The sequence below is a fragment of the Lissotriton helveticus genome, chromosome 7 (assembly GCF_964261635.1).
Source record: "Lissotriton helveticus chromosome 7, aLisHel1.1, whole genome shotgun sequence".
Classification (NCBI taxonomy): Eukaryota; Metazoa; Chordata; class Amphibia; order Caudata; family Salamandridae; genus Lissotriton; species Lissotriton helveticus.
The window spans coordinates 966,913,687-966,929,072 of NC_136068.1; the positions used below are offsets into that span (position 1 = coordinate 966,913,687).

At 51.4% G+C, this 15,386-nt stretch overlaps 1 protein-coding gene across 1 annotated transcript in view; it reads right to left on the reverse strand.

The window, feature by feature from the left end:
* Positions 1-392: 392 nt before the first annotated feature.
* Positions 393-15,386, reverse strand: part of MGAT4B (alpha-1,3-mannosyl-glycoprotein 4-beta-N-acetylglucosaminyltransferase B) — a 1,462,166-nt gene continuing 1,447,172 nt past the window's right edge. Inside the window, exon 15 of the mRNA XM_078653536.1 lies at positions 393-1,414. Within this exon, the coding sequence (XP_078509662.1) occupies positions 1,391-1,414 (24 nt within the window). The 3' untranslated portion in view covers positions 393-1,390. The remainder of the gene's footprint in view (positions 1,415-15,386) is intronic.

Here is a 15,386-nt window from a genome sequence, read left to right on the forward strand (position 1 = left end):
AAGAGCGGAACTGCACCAGGGCGGAGCCATGTGGTGCTGCCTTCTGGTGCATTAGCTACTACTGAAAAGTTTCCGCCACTTGTCTGACACTAGGTGGAATTTTCAAAAGGTGAGGAATCTGCGGGTCAAAGTCTCTATCTGAAAGTGTGATTTGGACCACTCTTCCGTTGATTTCCTCCAAAATTATTGTGCCCCTTTCTTCTGTTGCAGTTTCTGGTACTCTTGATCAATGCTTTTTTTGTTTGTATAGTGTTATCCCAATGTATATCAGTGGTATATACAACTGTTAGAGAAAAAACTCAAATATGTTGAAAGCAAAGTTTCCATAAATTAACTTGTTTGCTAATTCTTCAAGAACAGTTTCAGTATATCGTAAGAGAAATTAAACAACATTTAAATGTTATTACATTTTATTACAGAGCACATTGTTTTGTTTTATATAGATGTACATTGGAAAAATCAAACCTATGCAATAGTTAAAAATAAAGTACACCACGTTACGTAGTATATAACGCATTCCAGTGTATATCTGAAAATAAAAGAGTCCTGGGGCTTCTTCCAAGAGAATGGAACAAATGCCTCATGTTTTGAGACTGGCCTTGTGGTCATAGACATTTCAAATAGTAACTTGACTTATTTGTTTGCTTTGAATGTAAAGATGGACTTTACTGCAGCAGAATTGAAAACTACTCTGAAATTGCTAAGAAGTTGTAGGACTAAGGCAGTCAGGCACCATGTGGTTAGATCTCCTTGCCTCATGTTGCTGTTTGTTCAGCCTTTCCCGAGGGCACTCGCTCACTCTGAGGCAGATGTGAAGCGATGAGCTTTAACTTGGCAGAAAGAAGTGTTGTCTCAATGGTGTCGGTCTTCACTTCACTGCACTGGAATTACAACTCGAGAGGATCCGTTAATGGTTGACCCTCATTTTTGTTCACTAAATTCATGAGCTTGACCCCCACATTGCTGCATATTTTGGCCTCTTGAGTTGTGGACCAGATCCTAATGTGGAGGTCTTACCCGGGTTCAGTTCACAATTTATTGTCTGTCATCATCCAACCATGTGCAGGATTACCCTCCATTGCTAGCAGCTTCCAAATCTTCACAAGGCAGAGCTGCTACCCAGTCTTTGTGAATGTGGCAGCTCGCCATGCTTGCTCCTGGCCATCATCTGAAGCTTGAAATGGTACTCCCCTTCTAGATGTAAAAAGTATTGCTTCACGTTACACAAAGTTCTCCCGATTGAGAACATTAGGTCTGCAGAACACTTGATTGCAATGCTGGATCACGCAGGTGCAGAGTGGTTAGCAATTTCTTCAATTGAGGAAAAGAAGGAAGAGGAGGGGAGACCTAGGAACAGTTGAACTGTACTTCATTGTTGCTTCCAGACATTTCATTCAGTCTTTTTAATGAATATCTACAAGAAAAGGCAACAGAATGCGTTAAGAATCAAGATTACATGATGAATAATATTATTAAATCAGTAGACAACATTTTGGTCCTAGGTACCAAAACAACAAAGAAATCAACCAAACAAATTCGCTTTTAGAGAATGTTTAAAGGCACTGAAATTAGTTATACTGTGAAGTGTCAATGGAAAGTCATTCAAAAGTTTGAGACTACAAGCCTGGAGGGCTTAACCTCTGCCTCTAATACATCTGAACCCTGGAACTTCCAGGAGCAGCAATGGGTGTGATCAAAGTGGTGTGCCCCCTGTGGGTGGCTCCTTACGGTCATACAAAGCTTGTTCCTATGTTACAGAAAGCTCTGCGTATCAAACAGAGGACCTTCAAATGAATTATTTGCTTCAGAGGAAGCCAATTAAGGACGGTGACAGATGGTCAAATTTCCAGAGGCCATAGGATAAATTAACTGCCATATTCTACAAGCTTGAAATAAATAATCTTACAAAAAAATAGAGTTGATTTGCAGTGTATAGTATAAGTGGCCCACCACACAGGTCCCAACCCTTTGCCTGTTTGGTTGTGGGAAGAAAAGGTAGTATATATTTCAGAAATATTAGCTGGGTAAATACATTATTCAGAACATTGTATGTACACCAACACTGCTCAGGTAGGATGCAGTTGGCCAACAAAGTGTTTACTTAATGTTCTAGACTATTTACAAAAGCACACAAACACATTAGGCAGAAGAGCCGACAAACACCTCTAAGGAGAATACCCTGGGAAACCACACCTGCATCAAACAAGCATTTGCAATGCAATAGGTGTCACATTAGGAAAGTTTGAGCTATTGGTATTGTAAATTACACATTTTTTATTTATGTGTTGGTTTTGAAAATAGCGAAATTAATAGCTTTGTCATTTACAATGCCAATAGTTTAAACTTTCGCAAACGTGACACCTATAGCATTTGTAATGCAATATGTGTAGTATTTACATGACTTAGATGTATTAATATTACAAATAACAATGGCTTTTATTTTTTTAATAATTAATACTTAAATAAAAGTTATTGTAATTTATAATGGCAATAGCTTAAACTTTTGTAAATAACTTTTGGGAAGATTATGTTCAGTGTATTTTATTGTGATGAAAATCCAAGAACAGTAGTGAAATATTAACATCTTTTTGTGACATTTGTAATAAAGCTTGAAACATTGAGAGAACATATTAGAACCAGTTGTTGTTTAATGGTTGCAGAGTGATGCAGTGGCCTTCAGTGGTGCTGAGTGATGCTGTGGCCTTCAGTGGTGCTGAGTGATGCTGTGGCATTCAGTGGTGCTGAGTGATGCGGTGGTGTTCAGTGGTGCTGTGGCATTGAGTGATGTTGTGGCGTTGAGTAATGCTGTGATGTTGAGTGATGCAGTGGCGTTGAGTGATGCTGTTGCATTGAGGGATGCTGTGGCATTGAGTGGTGCTGTGGCGATGAGGGGGACTGTGGCATTCAGTGGTGCTGAGTGATTCTGTGGCGCTGAGTGATGCTGTGGCGTTGAGTGGTGCTGTGGCGTTGAGTGGTGCTGTGGCGTTGAGTGGTGCTGTGGCGTTGAGTGGTGCTGTGGCGTTGAGTGGTGCTGTGGCGTTGAGTGGTGCTGTGGCGTTGAGTGGTGCTGTGGCGTTGAGTGGTGCTGTGGCGTTGAGTGATGCTGTGGCGTTAAGTGATGCTGTGGCGTTGAGTGATGCTGTGGCGTTGAGGGATGCTGTGCCCTGAGTGGTGTTGTGGCGTTGAGTGGTGCTGTGGCGTTGAGTGGTGCTGTGGCGTTGAGTGGTGCTGTGGCATTGAGTGGTGCTGTGACGTTGAGGGGTGCTGTGGCATTCAGTGGTGATGAGTGATGCGGTGGTGTTCAGTGGTGCTGTGGCATTGAGTGATGTTGTGGCGTTGAGTAATGCTGTGATGTTGAGTGATGCAGTGGCGTTGAGTGATGCTGTTGCATTGAGGGATGCTGTGGCATTGAGTGGTGCTGTGGCATTGAGTGGTGCTGTGGCGATGAGGGGAACTGTGGCATTCAGTGCGCTGAGTGATGCTGTGGCGTTGAGTGGTGCTGTGGCGTTGAGTGGTGCTGTGGCGTTGAGTGGTGCTGTGGCGTTGAGTGGTGCTGAGTGATGCTGTGGCGTTGAGTGATGCTGTGGCGTTAAGTGATGCTGTGGCGTTAAGTGATGCTGTGGCGTTAAGTGATGCTGTGGCGTTAAGTGATGCTGTGGCGTTAAGTGATGCTGTGACGTTGAGGGGTGCTGTGACGTTGAGGGGTGCTGTGACGTTGAGGGGTGCTGTGACGTTAAGGGGTGCTGTGGCATTCAGTGGTGATGTGGCATTCAGTGGTGATGAGTGATTCTGTGGCGCTGAGTGATGCTGTGGCGCTGAGTGATGCTGTGGCGTTGAGTGATGCTGTGGCCTTCAGTGGTGCTGAGTGATGCTGTGGCCTTCAGTGGTGCTGAGTGATGCTGTGGCCTTCAGTGGTGCTGAGTGATGCTGTGGCCTTCAGTGGTGCTGAGTGATGCTGTGGCATTCAGTGGTGCTGTGGCATTGAGTAATGTTGTGGCGTTGAGTAATGCTGTGATGTTGAGTGATGCTGTGGCGTTGAGTGATGCTGTGGCATTGAGGGATGCTGTGCGCTGAGTGGTGCTGTGGCGTTGAGTGGTGCTGTGGCGATGAGGGGGACTGTGGCGATGAGGGGGACTGTGGCGATGAGGGGGACTGTGGCGATGAGGGGGACTGTGGCGTTGAGGGGGACTGTGGCGTTGAGGGATGCTGTGGCGTTGAGAGATGCTGTGGAGTTGAGGTATGCTGTGCCGTTGAGTGGTGCAATGCAGGACTCGCAATTATGCGGGTTTGAGCTATTGCATTGTAAATGACAATGCCTTTTATTTATGTTTTTGTTTGTAAAACATAAATAAAAGGCATTGTCATTTATTTATTTATATCATTTATAAAGCACACTGTTACCAACCGGTGTCCTGGCGCTGTAGTGATAGCTCCCGTGACTTCAAGCCTCCAACCTAATGAGTGAAGAGCCACGTTTTAAGACTTTTCCGAAAAGCCAGCAGATCCGTGCTCGGTCTCAATGCCGTTGGTAGGGCATTCCAGGCGTTAGCTGCACCTCGGACGAAACTTTTACCCCCCAACGTACTTTCTTAATACGAGGTGTCCTGATCAGCCCCAAGCTGGCCGACCTGAGATGTCTACCCGGCTTGTACCACTGGAAATGCTGTTGCAAAAACGATGGGCCTAAACCATGGACCGCCTTAAAGACTATGCACAATGATTTAAACGTTATCCGTTTACGCACTGGGAGCCAGTGTAGCTTCACAAGTTCCCGGGAGACGGAGGCGAACTTTGGTAGACCCGTAACAAGACGGGCTGCAGCATTCTGCAAAACCTGCAGTTTGTTAAGCAGTCCCTGTTGGGCCTCGAGGAATAGACTGTTGCAATAGTCGAGGCGGGAGAGCACAAGTGCCGTCACCACCGTTTTCTTGCACCCATCCGGTAGAAAGGGAAGAATCTTCCGGATGATTTTCAGAGACCAGTGAATGGAGGAGGTCAGCGCAGTAACTTGGGGTTTAAAGGAGAGCTGGTTATCGATCAGGACTCCCAAGTTCTTGACCTTGGTTACTGGAGTGGGGGGGGGGGGGTCCCATCTCTTCGGGCCACCACTTGGGACTCCAGAAGTTGACATTGGAGCCGAAGAGTAAAACTTCAGTTTTGGACGAGTTTAGTTTTAGGCAGTTTCTGGCCATCCAAGTACTGACTGCTGCCATACAGTCCTGAAACTTGGAGGACACACCATCTTCTCTCCCCGGAAGCAGTGATACCACAATCTGAGTATCATCTGCATAGGATGTTAATTGAAACCCGTATGATCGGATGACCGGGGCAAGAGAGGAGACATATATATTAAAAAGGGTGGGGCTTAAAGAGGATCCCTGAGGAACCCCCCCGGGGAGCTCGAAAGGTCTAGACTCGAACTCACCCATGGCCACCACCTGAACCCTGTTGGTGAGAAAGGCTTTCAGGATGCTCAGGGCCCTACCCTGGATCCCGCAGTCATCCAAACGGTCCACCAAAATACTGTGGTGGACCGTATCGAAGGCCGCGGAGAGATCGAGGAGGACTAGTGCCGCTCGGCCCCCCGCATCCATCACCTTCCTAATCTCCTCGGTCGATTTATTCAGGGCGGACTCGGTGCTGTGACCTTCCCTGAACCCATGTTCCGCTATGTCCAGGCCCTGGGTGGCCCCCAGGAATGCGCAGAGCTGAGAGTTCATAACTTTTTCTATAAGTTGGGCTGGCAGTGGTAGTCTGGCAATAGGCAGATAGCTATTAAGATTGGCGACACCCAGAGAGGGTTTCTTTATCAGAGGGGCAATGGATGCCCGTTTCCAGCATGTTGGAAAGTCCCCTACTTCAAACATCTGATTAAAAAGATTAGCAAGGATGGCGGCTATTGGGGCTGCCGCCAGCTTTGCCACTGACGCCGGGCAGGGGTCAAGGGGAGAACCCGATTTTGTGGCATGCAGTTGCTTTTTAATTTCGTCGGAGCTCACCGGTCCAAAATCTTAGAATTTGGCCTCCTGTAAGTTGACAGTGTGGTTCCTGTGAGTGCCTTCTAGTAAGCTCTGCCTGATCTGAGGCTCAAGTGCGGTAAAGATAAGTTCCACCTTACTTAGGAAGAACTTGGCTAAGATCTCGCAGAGTTCCTCACTAGGTGGAGTGATCACTGGCTTGGGCGTGGCCAGGCTCGATACCGTGTTAAAGAGTTCCTTAGGTGAGTTCTTAGCCCCATTAATGCGGTCGGTAAAATATGTACGTTTGGCCTTCTGTATCATATCCTGATATAGAATCTGGCTAGACTTGAGTTTTCGTTTGTCTGTCTCATAATAGTTTTTGCGCCAGATCCGTTCAAGTTTCTTGCAAACCCCCTTGAACTCCCTAAGCTCGTCGGAGAACCAGGGGGCTGACGGGACAGTGCGGGTGGGGTGACAGATTTTTGGTGGGGCAAGTGTAGTACAGGCCCGGCCAATCCAGTTAGCATACATGGACGCCGCTTTGTTCACATCTGCTGGCAGAGTGACCATGGAGGACACCAAGAGGTCCTCAAACACACTTCCTTCTACCTTATTCCAGGATCTGCAGGTCCTAACTGTTTTCCTGTCCTACCTAGCCCTATGCTGCGAGGTGGCAGAGATATTAAACATCACTAAGGCATGATCAGACCAGGCGACGGGATCAGTCCTGACAAACTTCAGATCAGGATTGTTTGTGAATATTCCGTCCAGCATGTGACCTGCCAGATGTGTTGACCCCGTAACCACCGGAGTTAATCCCACCACATGCATCACCTCCGATAAGGCTTTTGTGTCCGAGTCTAGACTGCTCTCTAGGTGGAAATTGAAATCTCCAAGGACAGTGAAGGATTTTGCGCCTAAGGCTTCTTCTAAGATGCTACCAGCTGTTTCTAAGAACTGGGCCTTGGTCCCAGGGGGTCTGTGAAGAAGGCAGCCTCTAAGCGACTGATGATCGGACAAAATGAGCTTAAACCCCAAGACCTCACATGTCTCCGAGACCACCGGTTGGAAGAACCCTATGATGGAGATATGATAAATGACTGCCAGGCCCCCTCCTTTTGTTACAGGGCCTGTCCAGGACAAAACTAAGGTAATCTGGAGGGGTAGCTTTCACTATATCAGGCCCAGAGGCCGCATCCGTCCAGGCAATTTTTATCTCCTTATCCAGGATCATCTCGGCGCACTCAAGACTGTGTTTCACCAGAGATCTTGCGTTGATCAAGAGGCAGTTTATATTGCTCCGCGTGCCCTCCCCTTTAAGCTTGCAAGTGCTAGTGACAGGTCTAAGTAGAATGGCTGGGAGACTAGATTGGCATGCTGTGCAGACCTGAGTGCCTACCTGTAAGGCCTCGTCCGGCCTCAAGCTAGAACATCACCCTTTCCTACCTCCTGCATCCAGGCTCAGAAGAAGGTCGCGAGCATAGACCCGGCTTGGTGGAGTTTCTACTGGCAGTCGACCAGGGGTCATGGCACTAGGCGCGGGACCGGCGCGGATGGGCGCAGACGGGCTTGCCATTGGCGCGTCGTTGGCGCGCCCGCTGCGTGCGTCCGCTGCGTGCGTCCGCTGCGTGCGTCCGCTGCGCGGTCGCGCCAGCCCTGCTTTTGAAGTGCTAGCTGGGAAAAAGCCTAGAGCGCTCACCTTGGCCCACTCAAGATGGCGGCCATCCAGGTGAGCGCTAGTTCGAGTTTTCCCCTTCCTGTGCCTCAGAGGGAGAGAAGAAACAACCCCTGACTTCCCACACCAATAGTTCGTCAGGCGGTAAGTTGCGAGCCTTTAAAAACAAATGTCCCCCAAATATTTAAAATAAAATCAAATGTGTTAAGAATGCTGTCTAAAAACTCTCAGGTGCCTAAAATTATTCGAGGTGCAAAATGGCAATTGCAGCAATGAAGAAATGTGCGTTAATGTCCTGCTCCCGGCTCACGCCTCAGGAGCTATCAGGGCTGCGCGGTCGCGCCAGCCCTGCTTTTGAAGTGCTAGCTGGGAGAAAGCCTAGAGCGCTCACCTTGGCCCACTCAAGATGGCAGCCGTCCAGGTGAGCGCTAGTTCGAGTTTTCCCCTTCCTGTGCCTCAGAGGGAGAGAAGAAACAGCCCCTGACTTCCCGCACCAATAGTTCCTCAGGAGGTAAGTTGCGAGCCTTTAAAAACAAATGTCCCCCAAATATTTAAAATCAAATCAAATGTGTTAAGAATGCTGTCTAAGAATTCTCAGGTGCCTAAAATCATTCGAGGTGCAAAATCGCAATAGCAGCAATGAAGAAATGTGTGTTAATGTCCTGCTCCCGGCTCACGCCTCAGGAGCTATGAGGGCTGCGCGGTCGCGCCAGCCCTGCTTTTGAAGTGCTTGCTGGGAGAAAGCCTAGAGCACTCACCTTGGCCCACTCAAGATGGCAGTCGTCCAGGTGAGCGCTAGTACGAGTTTCCCCCTTCCTGTGCCTCAGAGGGAGAGAAGAAACAACCCCTGACTTCCCGCACCAATAGTTCGTCAGGGGGTAAGTTGCGAGACTTTAAAAACAAATGTCCCCCAAATATTTAAAATCAAATCAAATGTGTTAAAAATGCTGTCTAAAGGGGCGTGGCCAACAGCATAGAGGAGTAGGACGTGCCTTGGCTCGGCTCCCGGACTGCTGCACTAATCCGACTCACATACACCTCCAAATCTTCCTAAAACTACTCACAATTGTAGCCTGGGCGAGACCCATTATCTTTGCTGCCGACACTCCGAGTTTTCCTGGCCGATTGAGACCGGTAGCAGGCCGGACATAGAACAACACCGGAGCGGAGCTGCTCCTCCAAGATGGCGGCTGGTCGGGTTCCGACGGCTCGGCTCTGACTCCACCCCGGCATCAGAGACTCTTGCCGTGGGGTTCCCCGGACATCGGAACCGGAGGGGAGGCGAGCCCAATTGGGGGAGAGGCAGACGCCCGCTCCACAACACAACCGCCGGTGAGTCCCTCCCTGAAGCGCGGCGGGGGTCGGCGATCGCTCGTCCCGGAGGAGACGTCCGGCGGACCAGACGCCGGGCGAGGACCTGAAGGCGGCCGCGTATAGGCGGCGGAAGGAGCCGCTGCGGCGAAAAGTGCGACGCTCCTCGACCTCGGTGAAAGCCGTGAGTGGACCGGCCTGGGGAGCCGCCGAGGGAGATCCCACACGGAGCGGAGTCCCTGGCCTGACGACGCGGACACTCCCTGTCTCCGTGAGGCGCGAAACGGCCTGCAGCGGAGACCGGCTGCACTGGGGGACACGGCTGTGAGGTGACGCCGAGTGGGTGAGCGCCCTCTGCTCCATCGCTCCCTCTCCCCCTCCCTCCCCCACGAGCGCCAACAGCGATTCGGGGGACCCACCGGACTAGGCCATCAGGCGGAACATACGACCGGCCAGGCAGGCCATGACGTGCAGCGGGGGGGCCCGTACTCAGTGGAGCTCCAGATACTCGCCTACCGCTTCGGCCTGCTTTGGGGAGGCCCCGGGGGGAGACGCACCGCGCCGCGGGGGGCCCGAGATGGGGTGCTCAACACTCCTGTGAGCACACTGCCCCCCCGGATCCCCTGGACACACGCCACAATTGGTTGGGGCGGTGACCCCCCCGAACCCATCCGGCTCAACCCACCTGAGGCACCCCATCGCCACGCACAGGAGAGAAGGCGGCCCATTCCACGAGAACACCACAGACTATGGGTGCAGCCGTGTCAAGGGGGAGACGAAGACAAGAGACTGACCGCGGAGGTGTTGCCTGTTCCCGCTGAGTGGCCCATTTGTCAACGGCGGGGCTGTGGGATTAGGTGCTGGCGGGAGGCCTCCCTGCCTCCCCCCCGTGTTGCTCGTCTTCGGGGGACCCTGGTCATATTCGAGAGTCAAAATGTGGAAGAGGGACCCGGCTGCGAAGCCAGCTAGGCAAGAAACAATCGAGAGCTACACCACGCAGAGGGCCCAAAGAGAGGTGACCCAGGGACCGCCGGGACAACACACGGACACCGCCATGCTGCTGGAGGCGATCCAGGCCTCCAGAACGGATATAAGAGACTCTAGAGCGGCACTCGAAACCAAGATAGCAGAGGTGGGTTCTAAAGTCCTTCTATTACGCCAAGATTTCCGGAATCTTACTGAGAGGGTCACGATGGCGGAGTCCAGAATTGCTGAGACGGAAGACTCTATCACCACCCTCTGTAAGGAAATGGCGGAGTTCCAGGCATCCCACAAACAACTGCTGTGGAGGGTGGACGATGCCGAAAACAGGGCAAGGCGAAACAACCTCCGTTTCGTGGGCTTTAGAGAGGGCATTGAAAAGACGGACGTGGCAGATTCCTGTAGGACTGGTTACGAACAACATTTCCACAGGCCCAGTTTTCAAATTGCTTCATTATTGAGAGAGCGCATAGGGCGCTGCTGGTGAAACCGCCGGAGGGCGCACGACCACGGCCTATATTGCACGCTTCTTGAACTATGCGGACAGAGATCTTATCCTCCGGGAGGCTAGAAGGAAAGGAGAACTTAGAATGGAGAACACGACCATCATGATCTTCCCAGACTACAGCCAGGACGTCCAAAAACAGAGACGATCATATGACTCGGTCAAAGCGAAACTCCGAGACCTGCATATCTCGTATATGCTGCTCTTCCCGGCGAAACTGAAGGTGATGTTCAAGGGCAAGTCTCACTTCTTTAATCGACCGGAGGAGGCCTGGCAGTGGCTGGAGGAGAGACCCCTACTCCGAGAGGCTGAGGAGGAAGGCCGCAGAAACCGAACAGAACTGGCGGCGGCAAACTTTCGGAGGAATTCACCTACGACCCAGAGGTCCCAAATACCTAGAATGAGACGAGGCTCATACCCGTCGCCCTATCCGACCTCCTCTGTCACGGTTAGCCACAAGCCACTAACCTGAGGTATTCAGCCAGCGGGGACCACAGCTTGAAGATAGTCCTCCCAATGCCCAAGAACACTGACCCTCCCTGTGCGAACGTACACACCAGGGAATGCAAGTCTTCCGGGAAGGGGAAGGATAGTTGATCTGGGAAGTAGTGGAGATGACACCCCTCAAGGTCTGGTCTAAGTATTCGGATGTCTTCAAAGGCACAATGAAAACCCACACTCTGGTAGCCGGATCTCTAAGGAAGTACTTTCGTGGGTTTCAGCGGGTCTGGGGCTGTTACGTCACAGCACAATTCAATCGGCTGTCAGTCGCGCTCCCCAAGTAGTTAGAGTCACTACCGGGGGTTTTAGTTCAAAGAGTTATTCAGGTGACTGGTTCTCAATGGTTCTACAGTTTCTACGGGGTCAAAGTATATAAAGCAGAGGGAATACCAAACACTAAGTATGCACGGCCGTGCAAATAGACAGAGCTTCTGCCTCTACTCACAAGAAAAGAATGAAGGGTCCGTGACGTCCTCCAGCGGGAAGGAAAGCGTCCGCTCTAACCCACACAAGGCGTCCGTCCAGCGGGAAGGAAAGCGTCCGCTTTCACCCACACACGGCGTCCGTCCAGCGGGAAGGAAAGCGTCCGCTCTACAGCTGCAAAGTACACCAGGATAGCTTTACACCAACTCGATTACTCTACCGGAAGGATTGACAAGCACCCGGCTGCAGCAGGGGAGTGTTCTTATCGGCACCCGGGGGGCGTGTTCCGGTTCGCCATGACCCAGGGCGTTCTGGGAGTTGTAGTGCTGCCGCGCTGTTGCTCTATTCTCCCTCTGTACCTGCATCTCCGAGCAATCGCTACATCCATGCGGCGGGCCGGGGGAGGGGGAGTCGGGATGCGCCTACAACTGATCTTTCGGACTGGGGTTCCAGATTCGGCCCATTAGCCCACCTACCGGATACCGTGGTGGGAGGCTTGGAAAACGAACAGATGTTGGATGTGGAGGACTCTACGGATCGCTCCACACACCCCTTGGTCGAGGTAATCCGTGAGATGGAGCAGGGAGCTGCCGGCAGCACAGACGAATGCGACACTGAAACACAAGACTCCCACTCGTGAGGAAGATTGGAACTGTCATCCGAAACAGCAGCACGCCGCTGCTGGAGACGCGCAAGTTACAATCACCCTTCTTTTTTTTTTTTGGTATTGACTCAAAACTCTGCTAAGGGGGTTATTGAGGGTGGCCCTGCTGTCATGCTTGACTTCGGCGAGACGAAACTTGCAATACAGGGCACTCACAAAAGACTTAACCCTACTGTGGCTCACGTTTGAGCCCTGGGAACAGTTTAAACTTGGGATCCAGTGGGCGGGCGACAGACCTCTACCACCTGAAAGTCCTATTGGTCAATGGCTGCACAGATGGGATGGACGGGGGGGAAGAGAGGTGGGGAGGGGGTGGGGGGAGAAGGGAATGTTGAACCGGTTTTGCTGGGGGGTTCCTGGTTGGGAGGGGAGGGGGGAAGGTTAGTTAACTGCAGTCATGTATATCAGTACCTCATGCCACACCTTCACACTGGGCAATATGCTCACACCACTAGAAATGCCAGAGAAAGCAGCAGCAAACACTCCATGTCTCCACGGACCGCCTGCCTGACTACACGAGACCCAAACCATGCTGGGTGACATTGAGACACATGGGGGAGGCGGGAGGGGGCTTAGCGTCCTGTCCTGGAATGTCAATGGCCTAGGTAGTAAGATTAAAAGGGGACTGGTCAACTCTTACCTGAAACGAATAGGCCCGGACGTCACACTGTTACAAGAAACCCATCTTAAAGGTACAAGCTGCGCCTTCCTAGCCAGAGGCCGCTTTAAGCTTCTAGCGCATGCAGGATACACGACGGACTCTAGAGGGGTTGCCATCATTCTAAAAAAGACCACTCCATTCACTATAATCCAGACGTGGACGGATCCCCAGGGAACATACATAGGCATCAAGGGAACGTGGAACAGGCAGACCTACACCATAATCTCGGTCTATGCTCCCCCGAAACTCCAAGCACTCACACTAAAGAAGATGGCAGATATACTGCTTGACACGGCTGACACTATACAGATTGTAGGGGGGGACTTCAATGATGTCTTGGATGTCACGCAGGATAGAACAGGCACGTCACAGAAACTAGGGACTCAGACCCCCTTATCACAATGGTCGGTTAGCCTGGGTCTTACTGATGTCTGGAGGTGGCTACACCCGGAGTCAAGGACTTACTCGTACTTCTCGGGCGCCCATAAGGTCTTCTCGAGACTGGACTACATTTTCATGTCTTGTCAATTTCTGACGGTTCAGGATGTAGCAGAATATAAAGCCAGAGGCGTATCGGACCACTCACCGTTGCTGATCAAACAAGGAGTGAGACGCCAAGGTGACACGCGAATGTTGCAATTGACGGCATGGGATCTGCAGAACCCGAATGTCATACGGGGTCTGAGAGCGGATATAAAAGTGTATTTCGCAGAGAACGAGGACTCGGTAACCTCGAAAGTAACTTTATGGGAGGCGCTAAAGGCAGTTGTGCGGGACAGGGCGAAAACTAGACTGGCTGAGGAACGAAGAAAGCTTCACTCAGACGCTAAACAGATAGAACAGGACAGACTGGTCCTGGAAAGGGAATACCAGACCTCGAGAGACCCAGTGGCACTCAGGAGACTTACGGATAGACAATCACAATATAGGGAACTGGTGACCGGAGAGGCGAAAACCCAAGCCCTGGCCACCCTACACCGCCTTTATGTTGTAGGGGATAAATCAGGGAAACTTTTGGCATGGCTGAGCAAAAAAGAGCGTGCGGAGAGGTGGGTGGAACAGATCAAAGATCCCCAGGGAGCGGTCCACCGATCGGATCTGCAAATAGCGGAGGCGTTCGCAGACCACTATGAAAGTTTCTACAAGGCCAGGAATTTAGGGACGCGTGAAGAGGCCATGCATTATATGGACCAAGCCGAACTCAAGACTTTGTCGGCTGACAACGCCAAAGACATGGACTCTGATATCACCCTCGACGACATTTCTGAGGCCCTGGCCAAACTGAGACCGGGGAAGACGCCGGGACCCAATGGCTTCCCAGCGGAATTTTTTAAACGTACGGCTGACCTCCTGGCGAAACACCTGAAGGGCCTGTACAAAGGTGCCCTGCAGGAAGGGAGACTCCCCCCAGACCTAGCCCTGGCGACCATTATCCCAATCCATAAGGCGGGCAAACCAAAAGAGGACTGTGCGTCCTATCGCCCCATCTCGCTGTTGAATACGGAGACGAAACTGCTAGCCACCATCCTGGCAATGCGGCTGCGACTGGTGATACCACAGCTGATACACCTCGACCAGACGGGATTCATACCGGACAGGGCCACCAGAATGAACCTCCGGCGCACTCCAGCTGGCTGCAGGAGGTCCGGGAAAGGGAGGACCCGCACTGGTTCCTGTCTCTCGATGCGGAAAAAGCCTTTGACGCAGTTCATTGGCTGTTTCTTGAAGGAGTCCTGCAGAGATTCGGTTTCGGGTCAAAGTTCCAGCAGTGGGTGCGACTGCTGTACACCGAGCCGAGAGCCAGAGTGAGGGTGAATGGTACCTTGTCGCGCGAGTTCAGGGTGCGACGGGGGACCCGGCAGGGATGCCCTCTCTCTCCCCTTCTGTTTGCTCTGACCATCGAGGTCCTGGCGGCTAGGATTCGCCAAAACGCAGGCATTGGGGATTTAGATTGAGTGATGATGACGCGAGTGAGGAAAATATTTCGCTTTATGCGGACGATGTACTCCTCTATGTCACATCCCCGGAGATTACGATCCCAGAGCTGTTCCATGAATTGGAACAATATGGTGGTTATGCCGGATACCGAATAAATTGGCCCAAGTCGGTTCTCTATGATCCCGCAGGGCGGGAAGCATGGTCGGACCTCCAGAGGACGCTCTTGACAACAACTGAGGGCTTTCAATACCTCGGGGTATATCTCACCCTTGATAGAAACATTGCGTATAAGCGAAACATAGAACGCATCATGATGAATTCCATTGCAGATATGGACCGCTTGAGACAACTCCCACTTACACTTTTAGGCCGCGCGGCGATGTACAAGATGATTATTCTCCCCAAGTACTTGTACGCCCTACAAAATGAGTATTATCCGCTCCCCCCAAAAGTCTTCTCCAAGATACATGCGGACCTACGGGCCTTCATGTGGCTGGGTAAACACCCTAGAGTGGCGTTGACCACGCTACGACACCAGTACAGTGGGGGGATTTCGCTCCCGAACTTAGAGGCATACTACTGGGCGGAACACCTGACGTCGATCAACGACTGGTGCATGCACAGGCTGACCACCCCTCTTATGCGTTAGAGCGCCACAAGCTAGCACCTAGACACTTTCCTACCTGTATGGGGGGGCCGGCCGGAGACGTCTCCTTCCGGCAACCGAAATTACTCTACTTGCCTGGACCGCAGCAACGAAACGCATG